This window comes from Crocodylus porosus, unplaced genomic scaffold (assembly GCF_001723895.1).
Source record: "Crocodylus porosus isolate Cpor-Errol unplaced genomic scaffold, CroPor_comp1, whole genome shotgun sequence".
NCBI lineage: Eukaryota > Metazoa > Chordata > Crocodylia > Crocodylidae > Crocodylus > Crocodylus porosus.
The window spans coordinates 55076651-55089035 of NW_017728906.1; the positions used below are offsets into that span (position 1 = coordinate 55076651).

Here is a 12385-nt window from a genome sequence, read left to right on the forward strand (position 1 = left end):
CAGTTCTGAGTGCCTCACTTCAGGAGGGATGTGGACAACATGGAGAGGGTCCAGAGGAGGGCCACTCGCATGATCGGGGGCAGCAGGGCAGGCCCTACGAGCAGAGACTACGGGACCTGAACCTATTCAGCCTCCACAAGAGAAGGGGGGATCTAGTGGCCTATTACAAACTAGTCAGAGGGGACCAGCAGGCACTGGGGGAGTCCCTTTTCCCCTGAACACTACCAGGAGTGCCCAGGAATAACGGTCACAAGCTGGGAGAACGTAGATTTACGCTAGATATCAGGAGGCGCTACTTCACAATCAGGGTGGCTAGGATCTTGAACCAACTTCCAAGAGAAGTGGTGCTGGCCCGTACCCTGGGGGTCTCTAAGAGGAAGCTAGATGAACAGCTTGCTGGGGTCACTTGACCCCAGCACTCTTTCCTGCCATGACAGGGGGTCGGACTTGATGATCTGCTCAGGTCCCTTCTGACCCTACTAACTATGAAACTATGAAATTTTCAGTTTCGTAATTTGCTTTCGATACGTCCTGTATTCAAAGATAAACCATGTCATTAAAATTTATGTATGGCTAGGTAGATGAAATGACTTCAACACCCATGACCTAAATAAATAAAAAAGGTCTTTTTAACAAAATCGAAGAGGCATTGGGAGAAAATATAATTACCTGTTACTGTTAATTCTGTAGTTCTTCTGACAACAAAGATTCCATATTTTAATTCACAAGTATAATTTCCAATGTCATCTTCTCTAACCTCCCGAATAACCAGAGTGTCCTTTCTGAATACAATACTTGGTCTCCACGTTTTTGTTTTGCATTCCTGTTCAAAGACAGTATAATACTTCAGTTACTAAGTCCTCTAAGTATAAGTTGATTATTGTCAGTGTTGCCCAGTCAAGAAGCCTAGGAAAGGTCTTAGCATAAAGCCTGAGATCAGTGACTGCACATTATACTGAGCCTCCTCAAAATCAGATTTTGATTCAGATAGAATACAAAAGTCTTTAGAATTCCACATTAATGACTGACATTATAGCTGCCAAGAGCCCAGAGGAACTCAGGAAATTTATTCCCATAGTGACAGTGCTTTGAAGTAGTAGTGTGAAGAACTTCTTTCCTTCCTATATATTTAATATTGCCTGAGGTGGGACTATTACATAACCAGAAAACTCCAGTCTATGGATTGGAATTGCTGTACAGTAATAATTAAGTCAAATGAAGGGCAGCAAAGGTCAACAAAATAGAAAGAGAAGCAGGTAAGGTGTGTCTCCATGCTTGAAAGCATTTTCAAATCTGATTTGAAAGGTTTCATTTATCCATGCTCTTACTATAGATGAAATCACATTTTCCAGTATCTAAATGCATATTATTTATTCAAAGTATAATGTTTCATAATTTTGAAGTTGCATAGATGCAATTGTATCTGTTGCATTCATGCTGAAATTAATTCTTATTTTCATAGTTTAAAACGTGGACTCATAAAATCCTATGACTATCTAGGCTGAACTTTGGCACACACCAAAAAAGTATAACCAGATCATATTATTCCTTCATGTACAACAGTGATGCATATATTAGCTATGTAACTGTAGTTCTTGCTCATTTATACAGTTTGGGATTCAGCACACCCTGCATCAGTCTACTGAGCATGCTCCATAGGCTATATTCAGGCTGGTAAGCTGCCTGGGGAGAAACAGAATTGTCCAGGCATGTGTATAATGTGAGGCAAGGTATGAAATGTTAACTGGAGAAAAACCATGATTAGCAGGTATGAGAAAGACTCTCCCATCTCCTAGCCCAGTAACCTAGTAGTGAGAATTACTCAGGTAGTAGAAAATCCAAACTCTAGGTCACTCTTACCCAAAACTCTAAAAACACCACACCACAGGCTAGGTATTCTCTAGAGTCCTGTCCTGACCTCTCTTTTTGAGCTGGCCCTACTGGGCACTCAGGAGGGGAGGATATGTGGGTCCAGAGGGTGTGTGGCTTAATGAGACAAATGGTGCCCTGTAAGGAGGAGGTCTTAAGGTTCCAGTTGGGGCCCCTTCTACCAGTGGGTATCCCAGTACTTATATCCATTTTATCTGATGAATATTAAACACAAGATGCATTGGCCTGGCTTCAAGAGGGGAGAGGGGAAGATACCCCACATCAAATAATTTAAGTACAAAATTAAATGGATTCATGCTTTTAAAGTATTTTTGTAGGGTTTCTGGGTCTTCCAAACACACTAATCTTTTGATTCAATGTTTTCGTTATTTAAAAGGGAGATTCATGCTTCTTCAAGGCTTCAAGGGCATCCTGCTTCCCATCAGATATGTAGTCTTGCGCTCTACGTTTACAAGTACCTATAAATCTTGATTTTTTAAAATTATTATTATTAGAATGCAGAGCAGTTTAAACATAGACTAATTTCAGATTTACCCAGGAGGACAGAACTATTCTGCTTGCCAGTGAAATATGTGTATTAAGGAATTGAGCTTAGAAAGTGCTGAAAGGTGCTGCTGAGCATGTTTCCAACTACAATCCATAGAAACTACATTGAGCAGATTGCAGGCTGTAACATGTATCAATAAAAACTAGGTTGTGATCTCCAGAAATAACCCTCCAGAAAATTAATGCCAAACACTAAAATAAAATAATCAACAAATCCTTGAGAACACCAGATATTTTACGTGAAATGCAACACTCAACAACTGAGGCACTGGTTCATTTACCTTTTCTTGCTGGTATTGCCTGAACAAGAGACAAACTCTGATTAGTATGTTTTTCACTTATATTTCACTGTAAAAATTAGGAAAATGTAGAATTCTTGATGAACATTAGGTGGCACAACCTGAATTTTCCACTTGGGTATTAAAATGCATGGCTTCTTATTTAGCATTTTCAATATATTTTTGAATGAAGTTTACATCTGGGAAGTGGGGGCTCCAGTAGCACAAGCTGGAATATGGCATAGTATAAGCAATTGCTCCATATGCTTTTCTGCACAGCCTTACTGATGCACATCACACCAAGCTAGACTGGCAACACTTTTTTTTTTTTTTTAGCCCTGAGGTTTAGTTGAAAGTGAACCACTAATCATGTGGCTGTTTTGTGACATGAATAAATGGGAAGTAGGATAGTGTCAAATAATGCAGCTTCAAGAAAACACTCTCTAGAGAAAAAGGCACATCTTCACCTTGTTTCCCATCCCTCCATAGTAGTGTCTTATCATTTATTAATGTACCTTAAATCCAACCAAGTTGTACATCCTGTCCAAAAAAAAATGTTCAGATTACCAAAATGCAGCAGAACATGGCATAATATTTTGTTGAAGGTGAAAGCCTTCTGTATTTCTTACCTTATACCACAGAATTTCAGGCTCTCTATATGGAATTAAAAAATCCTCTATGTCAGGGCATGAGATTTCCTTGCTTTTGCTAAGTTCAGCTTTTTCAAAATACTTCATCTTTGAATTGTAGCAGAGTCCAGTGTCATTTTCACCCACTGTCAGCGAAATGGATACTTTCATACAGTAAGTGGAGTTTCTGTAACATAACACAAATAAAAATAATGTCTATTGTGTAAAAATAAATTTCAGTACATGTAACATTGTTTTTGATGCAGTTATTGTCATCCTAAACAAGCAAGCAAAAATATGTTTTTACATTATATTTTGTGTATAGTCTTTGTTTATTCATGATGGACTCTTGTCATTCCCTACCTCAGCCACTAGCTATAATGGCATAAAAATAACTGTCCTGAAAAACATGACTGTAGGTTTTCTCCTTCCTTCTCTTAGAAATCTGTTCCTTCTATCATTACAGTCCATATTAAATGGAGGACAATTTCCTGCAGGGCAAGGCAAATGAAAGTAACAGCTTCATATTTTAACCAACAAAGCACCACAATCATCCTGCTGCCAAACACCACTAAAACAGTTCTCACGAGGGAACAATCAGTTTATATCACAGCAGTCTAATGCCAGTGGGAATATCTGGCATCACACCATGAACTAGAGACTTAACCAATACATTAGATTTAAACAGGTTTTCAAGTGAAGCAGAAAATATATCTTTTTACATAATTTGATTAAAAACAAACAAACAAACAAAACCCAACAATTATTGTGGCCCTTTAAGTTAGAGAAAAGTGCATATTTTAACTGGAGGACTATCAACTGGTTTAGCTCAGCCTCCCAAGCCAAAATGTTACTTCTGCATTATCCTCAGACTTCATTAGCTAGTGCTCTGTCCTGCAACTTACTACTTTCTTCATTGGCCCTAGGTTGATATGCCAGACAGCCAGAGAATAGGCAACTTTGTTTTGCTTCCCACATTTCACTATACACTTTAATTAGTCCCAAAGACAAAATTACTTGAAAGGATTGTTTTTTCATTTTGAGTTTCCAGGTGGGCAGCATGAGACTGCCTAAGGTTGAGTCCTCTCCAGGAGGGCAGTGTGACAGAATAAAATTCATCCCCTACTGTTCTGTAAATGCATTTGACCCCTAATCTGCTTTAAGTGGTTCCTGCAGAGAGCACCAAGACTTTTTTCCCTTTACTTATTTCACTCTCAGTCTCTGTGAGCTGATTGCTGATTTACAACAGTCTGGCATGCATCAGGCATTGCCGGCTCTCTAAAGATAGCCACATTTTGAAATTGCCTTTGGATGTCTTCACACCTGTTTACACTTTCTGTTGAAGAGGAGGTAATTAAGGTACTAAAAATAAGAGAAACGGCATTCAAGGAGTACCACATCCCCATTTCCAGAAGAAAATGTGAAGTGAAAGGAACTTATTAGGGATTAATAAATAGAACATCATTTCTGGAAGTGTACAGCTTCTTTGAATGATCTTAAATCATGAAATTATTTTCTGTGCATTTAAAGGCAGAAAATATAAAACATGTTCTCTATAAAGGAATCAGCTTATACTCCTGTCCTTGGCACTGACACATTTTGTGCATTCTTGTGACTATAGTTCTTTAACTACTACAGCCATAGAAAAACAATTTATTCCTTAAATACAGATAGCTCTTATGGTCCAAGAACAGGTCACTATTCTTACCAGTACATTTCTACTTAAAATTGTTGAAATATTTTAAACAAACAAAACTCTTGTTCTGGATTGAACTGCGTGGTATTAACTATTCCTTCTTTTACTTGCTACTTGGAAGTTTTACTTTTGATTTGAGAATTGTTAGCCAAGTCAAAAGGTATCCTCAAGTGCCACCTACGTTTGCCCAAATAAGTCATTTTTCTTTTCTAAGATTAAATTATCCAAACTTTTCAACAGGAAGAATGGTTCTGATTTGTGTTGGGTCATGAAGTGAGACCAGCAGCAGGAGATAAGCAAACACAGGAATTTTAATTAGTATATTTTACATTTTCTTCTTTCCTCTCTTCTCAATAAGCACATTATATTGTGCTTAAAGATGCAAAACCTATGATTTAAAAATACTTGGATTCCCTCCTAGCAGTAAGGGAAAAATTCCTACTGATAATTCTGCTCCTCTGAAGACATCAGCTGAGTAGAAGTCTCTCAGCAGAAAATACTGTAGGGGGACTCGCATCAGCTGAAGGCTGGATAATCAGATTCTTTTGTTGTATTCTCATCACAACAGAAAGTATTCTTAATAACCTTGTCTTTCATGAATTTATCTGAGAATTATCTTAGGCTCGAGGTGTCCATTGTCTGCAAGAGCATTTTGGTACTTAGTGATTTAAGCCCTATTTGCCCAGTTGGAAATAGGTGTGTAAAGTGTCAACGTACTGAGTTTTGAGATGCTGATGCTCTGAGCAAGTAAGAACTTACTCCAATGTGCTGACATGCCCCGGTTGGGACCCGCAATCAGTTGGCTTGTATGACATGGGTTTCTGATAGTAGTTTCTGCTGATAGCCACAAAATATTTAAAAAGAACATGAAGATTTAATTACTGTCAAGTGACCTAGGTCTCTAAAGGACTCTATACTGTCACCCTAAATAGGATCAGGAGTTATACAAAAAGTTTCAAGAATAGATCCAGAAGAGGTGCAGCAGTGCAGTCATGCCACCTTCAGCTGTACTGGGTATGAGCAGCGACTTATGAGCTCACAGCCTGGCTAGTATGGGCTTCTGCTGGAGCTCTGTGGTGAGCTTTATGACTTAAGCCTCCGCTTTCAAATGGCTCCAGAGCCTAGGGAGTGAGCACCACTGCTGTTCACCCCCCAGCAGAAGAAAAGAGGTATGGATAGCAATGGTGCTCTCCATCTCAGCTCTGGAACCCCACAAAAGTGAAAGCTGGAGCTTATGCTGATCATCTGGTAAGCTCACTGTGCCTGTGGGTGCTCGCAGCAGGGGCACCCGGCAGTGAGCTCAGAGCTCATTATGCGTAGGCAGCACAGTCAAAGGAGGGTGCGACAACACTGCTCCTCCCCCACCCCTGGATTTGTTCTTAAAGACTCCATGTGGAACTTGCCTTGATGCAGCTTTGTCTCCAGGCAAAAATTTCACACTCTGGGGATAAAACCATAAAGGAATTGCACAGAAAAAAGAACAATGCGCGTTAAAAGAAACATTCCCAGTTTCACAGAACCAGGAAAGCAGACTGAAAATTTGGCTTTCTAGGCAAGTAGGAGTATGTGATGCATTTTCTGATATCTGACATGAGCTAGGAGAAAAGCTCAGCAGTCAAGCCAGCATACAAGTGCCTCACAGGGGCAGAAATGTTAGTGCTCTGGAAGTTTCCAGTGTCTATTGAAGTATCACCCTCCTTTCCACAGCAGGGAAAATCCTCACTTGCATCTTCCTGAACAATAGTCTACCTCTTGCTGAAGAAGTCATAATGGAACTCAGTGTGGTTTCAGACAATCATATGATCTTTGTTGCCCACCAGATCCAAGAAAAGTGTCAGGAACAACATCAGGACCTGCATATGGCCTTCACTCACCTCACTAATGCTTTTCATTCCATCATTGTGAAGCCCTGTGGAAAGTACTGGCCATATTTAGATGTCCTGAAAAGTCCATCAAGGTCCTGAGGCTTCTTCATAACATGACTATGACAATCATACGTAGGGAATTTTAGAAAGATCCATTTGTCATCCAAACTGGGGTCAAGCAAAGATGCATCATTGCCCCAATTCTGTTCTCCATTTATTCAAGTTATCTTGGATCTTATTAAAGACTGCCTTCCTTTTAGAATTGACATAGAATACCAAACAGATGAAGGACTCTTCAATCTTGGATACTTTTGCTCAAAGACCAAAGTTTGCAAAACAGCCATCTTTAACTTTCAATACACTGAATACTGAGCCATCCTTGTGCACACCGAGGAAAATCTGCAGACCATGCTGGAACTCTCTGGGGAAGCCTACCAAACTTTGGGCTTCTCTCTCAACATTGAGAAGACAGTGTTCTTTAGCCTGCCCAAAGCCAGGAAGGTGACCTTCCTACCCAAATTGCCATTGAAGGAAAGAACATGGAGGTACTCAAGCACTTTCTCTACCTCAGTAGCCATCTCTCTCAGAGAATGAACATTGATGAGGATATCCAGCAAAGGAAGTAGTGTTCAAATTCCTCCTTTGGGAAATTACTTTGGCGTGTCTTTTTTCATCACAATCTCTGTAAAGAAATCAAGATCCAAGTCTACAATGCTGTCATCATTCCTACTCTCCTCTCTGGATGTGAAGTGTAGGTGACCTACCATCATCATCGCAGCAGCCTGGAGAGGTTTCGCCAGCAATGCTGCCAGAAAATGCTCAGTATCAAATGGGAAGATTGCTGCACAAATACCAGCATCCTTGCTAAACCCATTGGTACCAGCACTGAGTTGGTGATCCTCAAGCACCAACTTCACTGGACTGGAGATTGTGTGCTGAATCCTGATTCTCCAAAAACAAATGCTTTACTCCAGTTTAGCAGCAGCTTGAGATCCTGCTGTGGCCAGAGGAAATACGAAAAGGACACTTTAAAGGCATACCTCAAGAAAATGGATGTTGGCATCAAGAGCTGGAAGGAGCTGGCTGCCAACTGATTCCAATGGTGCTGCAACATTAATCAAGTGGTACCATTTCAAAATAAAGCATCTTGCTCTCGATGCAGAGAAGAGAAAGTGAAGGAACGAAAAAGCGAGGAATCCCAGCCTGCACCCTATTCTCTCTTACAGTAGGACCTGTAACTTGTGCAGACTGATCTGAATTGGACTCTTAAGTCATTTCAAGATCCATCAGTGAGTCATGATAGAGATCTTCTTGGAATAAAAGCAATTTCTGACAATGACCACTCTAAAGGAAACAATAATAATAAAAGACACCCCAAAATGAAGCAATGGGAAATTATGTGGCTTGTGTTTATAGAAAGAAAGCTTCACTCCACAGACAGCTTCTGTCAGTGATTCTCAACTATAGCATGGTGGCGTGACAGCATTGTGCCACCAGATGCTGTACAATATAGCAGTGTTCAGTGTGCAAATACTTACCCATGATCCACAAGATAACCCCTCGGATTTTGAATAAGAGTTGTTAGTGTTCTGACCTGCTGTGGTCTTTCTGAGCTCTTTGCAAAAGAAGAATTAGTGTATTAATTTTCCATAGTCAAAAATGAGTAAAGATTAAATGTGATTTGCATTTTCAGAGGGTGCCTTAAGTCTAAGGAGTGGTTCTTTGAGTGCAAAAATATTGAGAAGTGCTGATCTCACCTCTTCTGGATTACCTGTGTATCCAATACATGTATATTACAAAAGTCCAATTTGATAACAGCAAGTCCTTCCCTACCTCCTTTTTGCTTTTTCTAAATGCTGTTATTTTTCGTTCTTTCCTTTCCACTTACAGATTCATGCAGGATTGTTGTGCAGTGTCACTAGCTAGAACTATATGCCTTCATAGAGGTAGATATGCATTTTCTATTCTCTTCCTATATCCTCCCACAGACATCTCAGTACAGGCAACCCCTGCTTAACACTATTTCACTTAGCACTATTTGGCTATAATGCTCATTTAAAATTGATACCTGATTTCATTTAGCACTCAGCGAGTTTCATTATAGTGCTTGTGGTTGCCATCTTGGGATCATCAAATACTTTTCACTTAACGCTCATTTTGTATAAAGCTTGTTTTTTCAGGAACTAATTAAGAGCACTAAGCAGGGGTCATCTGTAAATTTCATTTTTGCCTGTAAATTTCATTTTTGTGAATATTAACAAAAAGCAAACAAGTAATCATGAAATTATCATTAAAGAGAATCAATACTTAAAAGTTTCAGCACCTTTACAAATAGCTTTCCCTACTATTTTCCAATTTTTACCTGATATCTATAAACCATATTGTATAATATACAATTAGAAGGCACAACATGGACTGAGGTTTATTGCACTTTCGGTCCCCATGTTTCTCTTATGATTCAAGCAGATGTACAGATATAGATTTTAGCTTTCAGGATTTCATCAGCATAATACCATTGGTAGTGAGCAGCATATCATATGCTTTTTCAGAAGACTATTTTCTTGCAGATTTTTGTATTGTTTTGTAGCAATCTAATATTGTCTCACAAAGCTTCAGTAACTTTTCTCACAAAAAAGAGGAGAAACAAGAAAAATAAAATGGTACAATGACTAAAATGACACGCTCAAGTGGTGCATGAACAAAATGCAGGGTGTGCAATTGGCTTAAGCAATTAATTTCAGCAGACCTAACTTGAATTGAACTGTCCCGTATATTATATTTTCAAACAACATGTTCAATTTAATTTCTAACAAGTGGCTTGAAGAAAATAACCTCATGTTCTTTTCTTCATGGAAACTGATGCTATATTGCTGACATTACTACAGGAGTGGCAAAAAAAATAGCAATAGTAAAATAGTAATACATGATTTCATTGAAACAGGATATTTAGAATATGAAATATCACAAAATAAATGCAAAGGTGTCAGAGTTGCATCTGAAATTTCATATTTCCATATTTCTATTGTTACTATCTGAAGGATTCCAATTGGAATATATATAGGTTTGCTCTTTTTTTTCATTCTCAGGTTTTTAACTGGTACTTAGAAAATGGTCCTCTAAACCTTCATACATATGGTGCTGGTTCTGTTGTCGATGCTTCTTCTTCAGTTGGATAAATTGGACTTGGCTGAACTGAATCGGGGCAGTGACTTAAATCAGTTAATTGAATCACTCTCCCCTGAATCGGGCTGAATCTGAATTGAATATGGCACACTTTGCACACCTCTACTAAATTGCAACAGAGTCCATCAATCCCAGATCAGCTTTGTCAGCCATCTTTGGACCCACAGATAAAGCAGTTATGGAATACAAACATCCTCAACTGTGAGGGATGGCTGATTATGATGATGACCAGAAGGATAAGTTAGTAAGATATATAGTAATGCCCATTAAGCACAGTTCCTTTAAGCACTGACTCTTTTTCCAAGTCACGGTATGCCACTACATAGAATCCATTTTGACTTCCTCTTCATTTCCAATTATTCCTATTTCTTCACTAGCCTCAAATGCCTCTCAACCATCACCAAACAGAGCCCCAAACATTCAACCCGGAATTCCTCTCTTGCCCTCTCTCTCAGCCAGTCACATATGATTAGTGTGTCCTCACCCCCGACGGGATGAAGCCAGACTGGGTTGCCTTGCACTTCATTTGCATATACATTTTTGGTGTATCCTGGGATTCATGACAAGAACATCTAGGTCTAGCCACGAGTGGGGGGCTAATTATCACACATCCTTTTTGGGGGGGTAAATCTGGAGTATACACACATATTGAACAGTGCTGAGCTATGGTGGGGTTAATATGGCTTGAAATACTGTTGATTTTTCTGAAGTCCCACCCAAGGACCTATATGGTAAATCGTGAGCCTTTTTCTTTTGACTAATATTATGCATAGTTTGCACTATATATATGTAGGTGCCAAAGTACTGCTTAAGAGTTTATGGGGTAGCTATGCTAAAACTTGCAGCAGTTTCAAAAAAGGCAAAATGCATCACTTCTGGATGAACCAAGTCTATGGATACTATATGCAAATAACTACATCTGTATTTAATTTTAAAGTCAGTGTTTTCAAATTTGCTTTTCAGTTCTATGTGCTCAGGAAGAGCAGGCTCTAAAATAAGGAAGGTAAAGCGGCTGTGAAAGAACAATTTGGGGAAAGGCAGAAGGCAAGGAGGCTACCTGGCCCCCTAGATTTTTTCCCTGCTGTAGCAGTTGGAAGTGAACAAATTCAAGGCAAACCTCCAATAATTAGATACTTTACCTGGAAAATTATAACAAATTTACAATTTTTCCACACATAAAATCTAATTACTGGGTGGGGGGAGGTCATTTTATATTTGAGTAAATCTAGTACTCTGATTTCCAGCTGTATCTTCTTTTCAATGTATTTCTTATTATTATTACCAAGGATCCTGGTTTTCCCTCATAAAAAAAATCACAAACTCTCTGATAAAAAAACCTGCAACTTCTCTGCTGAACCCTCCAAAATTCATGATTAAAATGAAAGGCCCTTCCACTCCCTGCCCCCCAAGTTCCCCTGGCCCTGCTGGTGCTCCTTACTCCCCACAACAGCATCCTGTGTATGCAGCAGCAGTGAAGGTCACAAGCCTGCACCACCACCCCTGCTACTGCCAAGCACATGGGATGCATCACAAGGGCAGTGTGGAGCTTGCAGTGGCAAGCAGCTTCCCTGTATAGCCCCACTTTGCCCTGCCATGCTGGGTAACACCTGCTGGGCTATGGAGACCCCAAAGGAGGGCAGTAGGGTGGGAAGCCAGAGCCCACAGTGGGCATCCCACTCCACTCTGCATACAGATCTGGGAGGCATGGGTCCCCCCTTTCCCTTGGGAATGCAAGCAGTGGTGAGGAGCTGGCCTCACCCCTCACCACCCAGACAAGCCACCTGAAGCCATGTCTCACTCCCTGCCAGGGTCCTGTGGCCACTGCATCCCCAGGCCCCAAGCCCTACATGCTGCATGGCTGGGTGGCAGCCCCAAACCCCAGTCCCAGCCCTGCCCACTCCCTTCCTTTCTCTGGGGGCCTCAATATCTCCCCTCCTCCCCACACAGTTACCTACGGGAGCTGTTCTCCAGGCTGCCTGGAGGCCATGTGATTTATATGCACATGAGGTCCCCTGCCTGATCATCCTCCTCCTGGTCCCTCCCTGTCCCCAGCAGCCTGGATCTTTGCCAGCCAGCAGAGAATTCTTTGCAAAACTCCAAAATCCACAGGTCTCTCTGTTAAAATGAGAAATCCACGTTTTCCTTTGATAAAAGGTAAAATGTGCATTTTCCTCTGTTTTTCCATAGGAAACAGAAAACCAGGTTCTCTGGTTATTGCCATGCTCTAAAGTGGCCTCAGGGTACACCCATCCAGAAGCATCATTAAGTCTATATAACATAGAAACACATAAAAAGATG

General features: G+C 40.3%; 1 protein-coding gene across 3 annotated transcripts in view; it reads right to left on the reverse strand.

Moving 5' to 3' along the window:
* The window catches only part of IL1RAPL1 (interleukin 1 receptor accessory protein like 1), a 1334031-nt gene that overhangs the window by 494399 nt on the left and 827247 nt on the right, over positions 1 to 12385 (reverse strand). For all 3 annotated transcript variants that reach the window (XM_019529151.1, XM_019529150.1, XM_019529152.1), the window contains 2 exons: positions 3344 to 3530; positions 670 to 823 (listed from right to left, as the gene is read on the reverse strand). In XM_019529151.1, coding sequence (XP_019384696.1) covers positions 670 to 823; positions 3344 to 3530 — 341 coding nt within the window. The remainder of the gene's footprint in view (positions 1 to 669; positions 824 to 3343; positions 3531 to 12385) is intronic.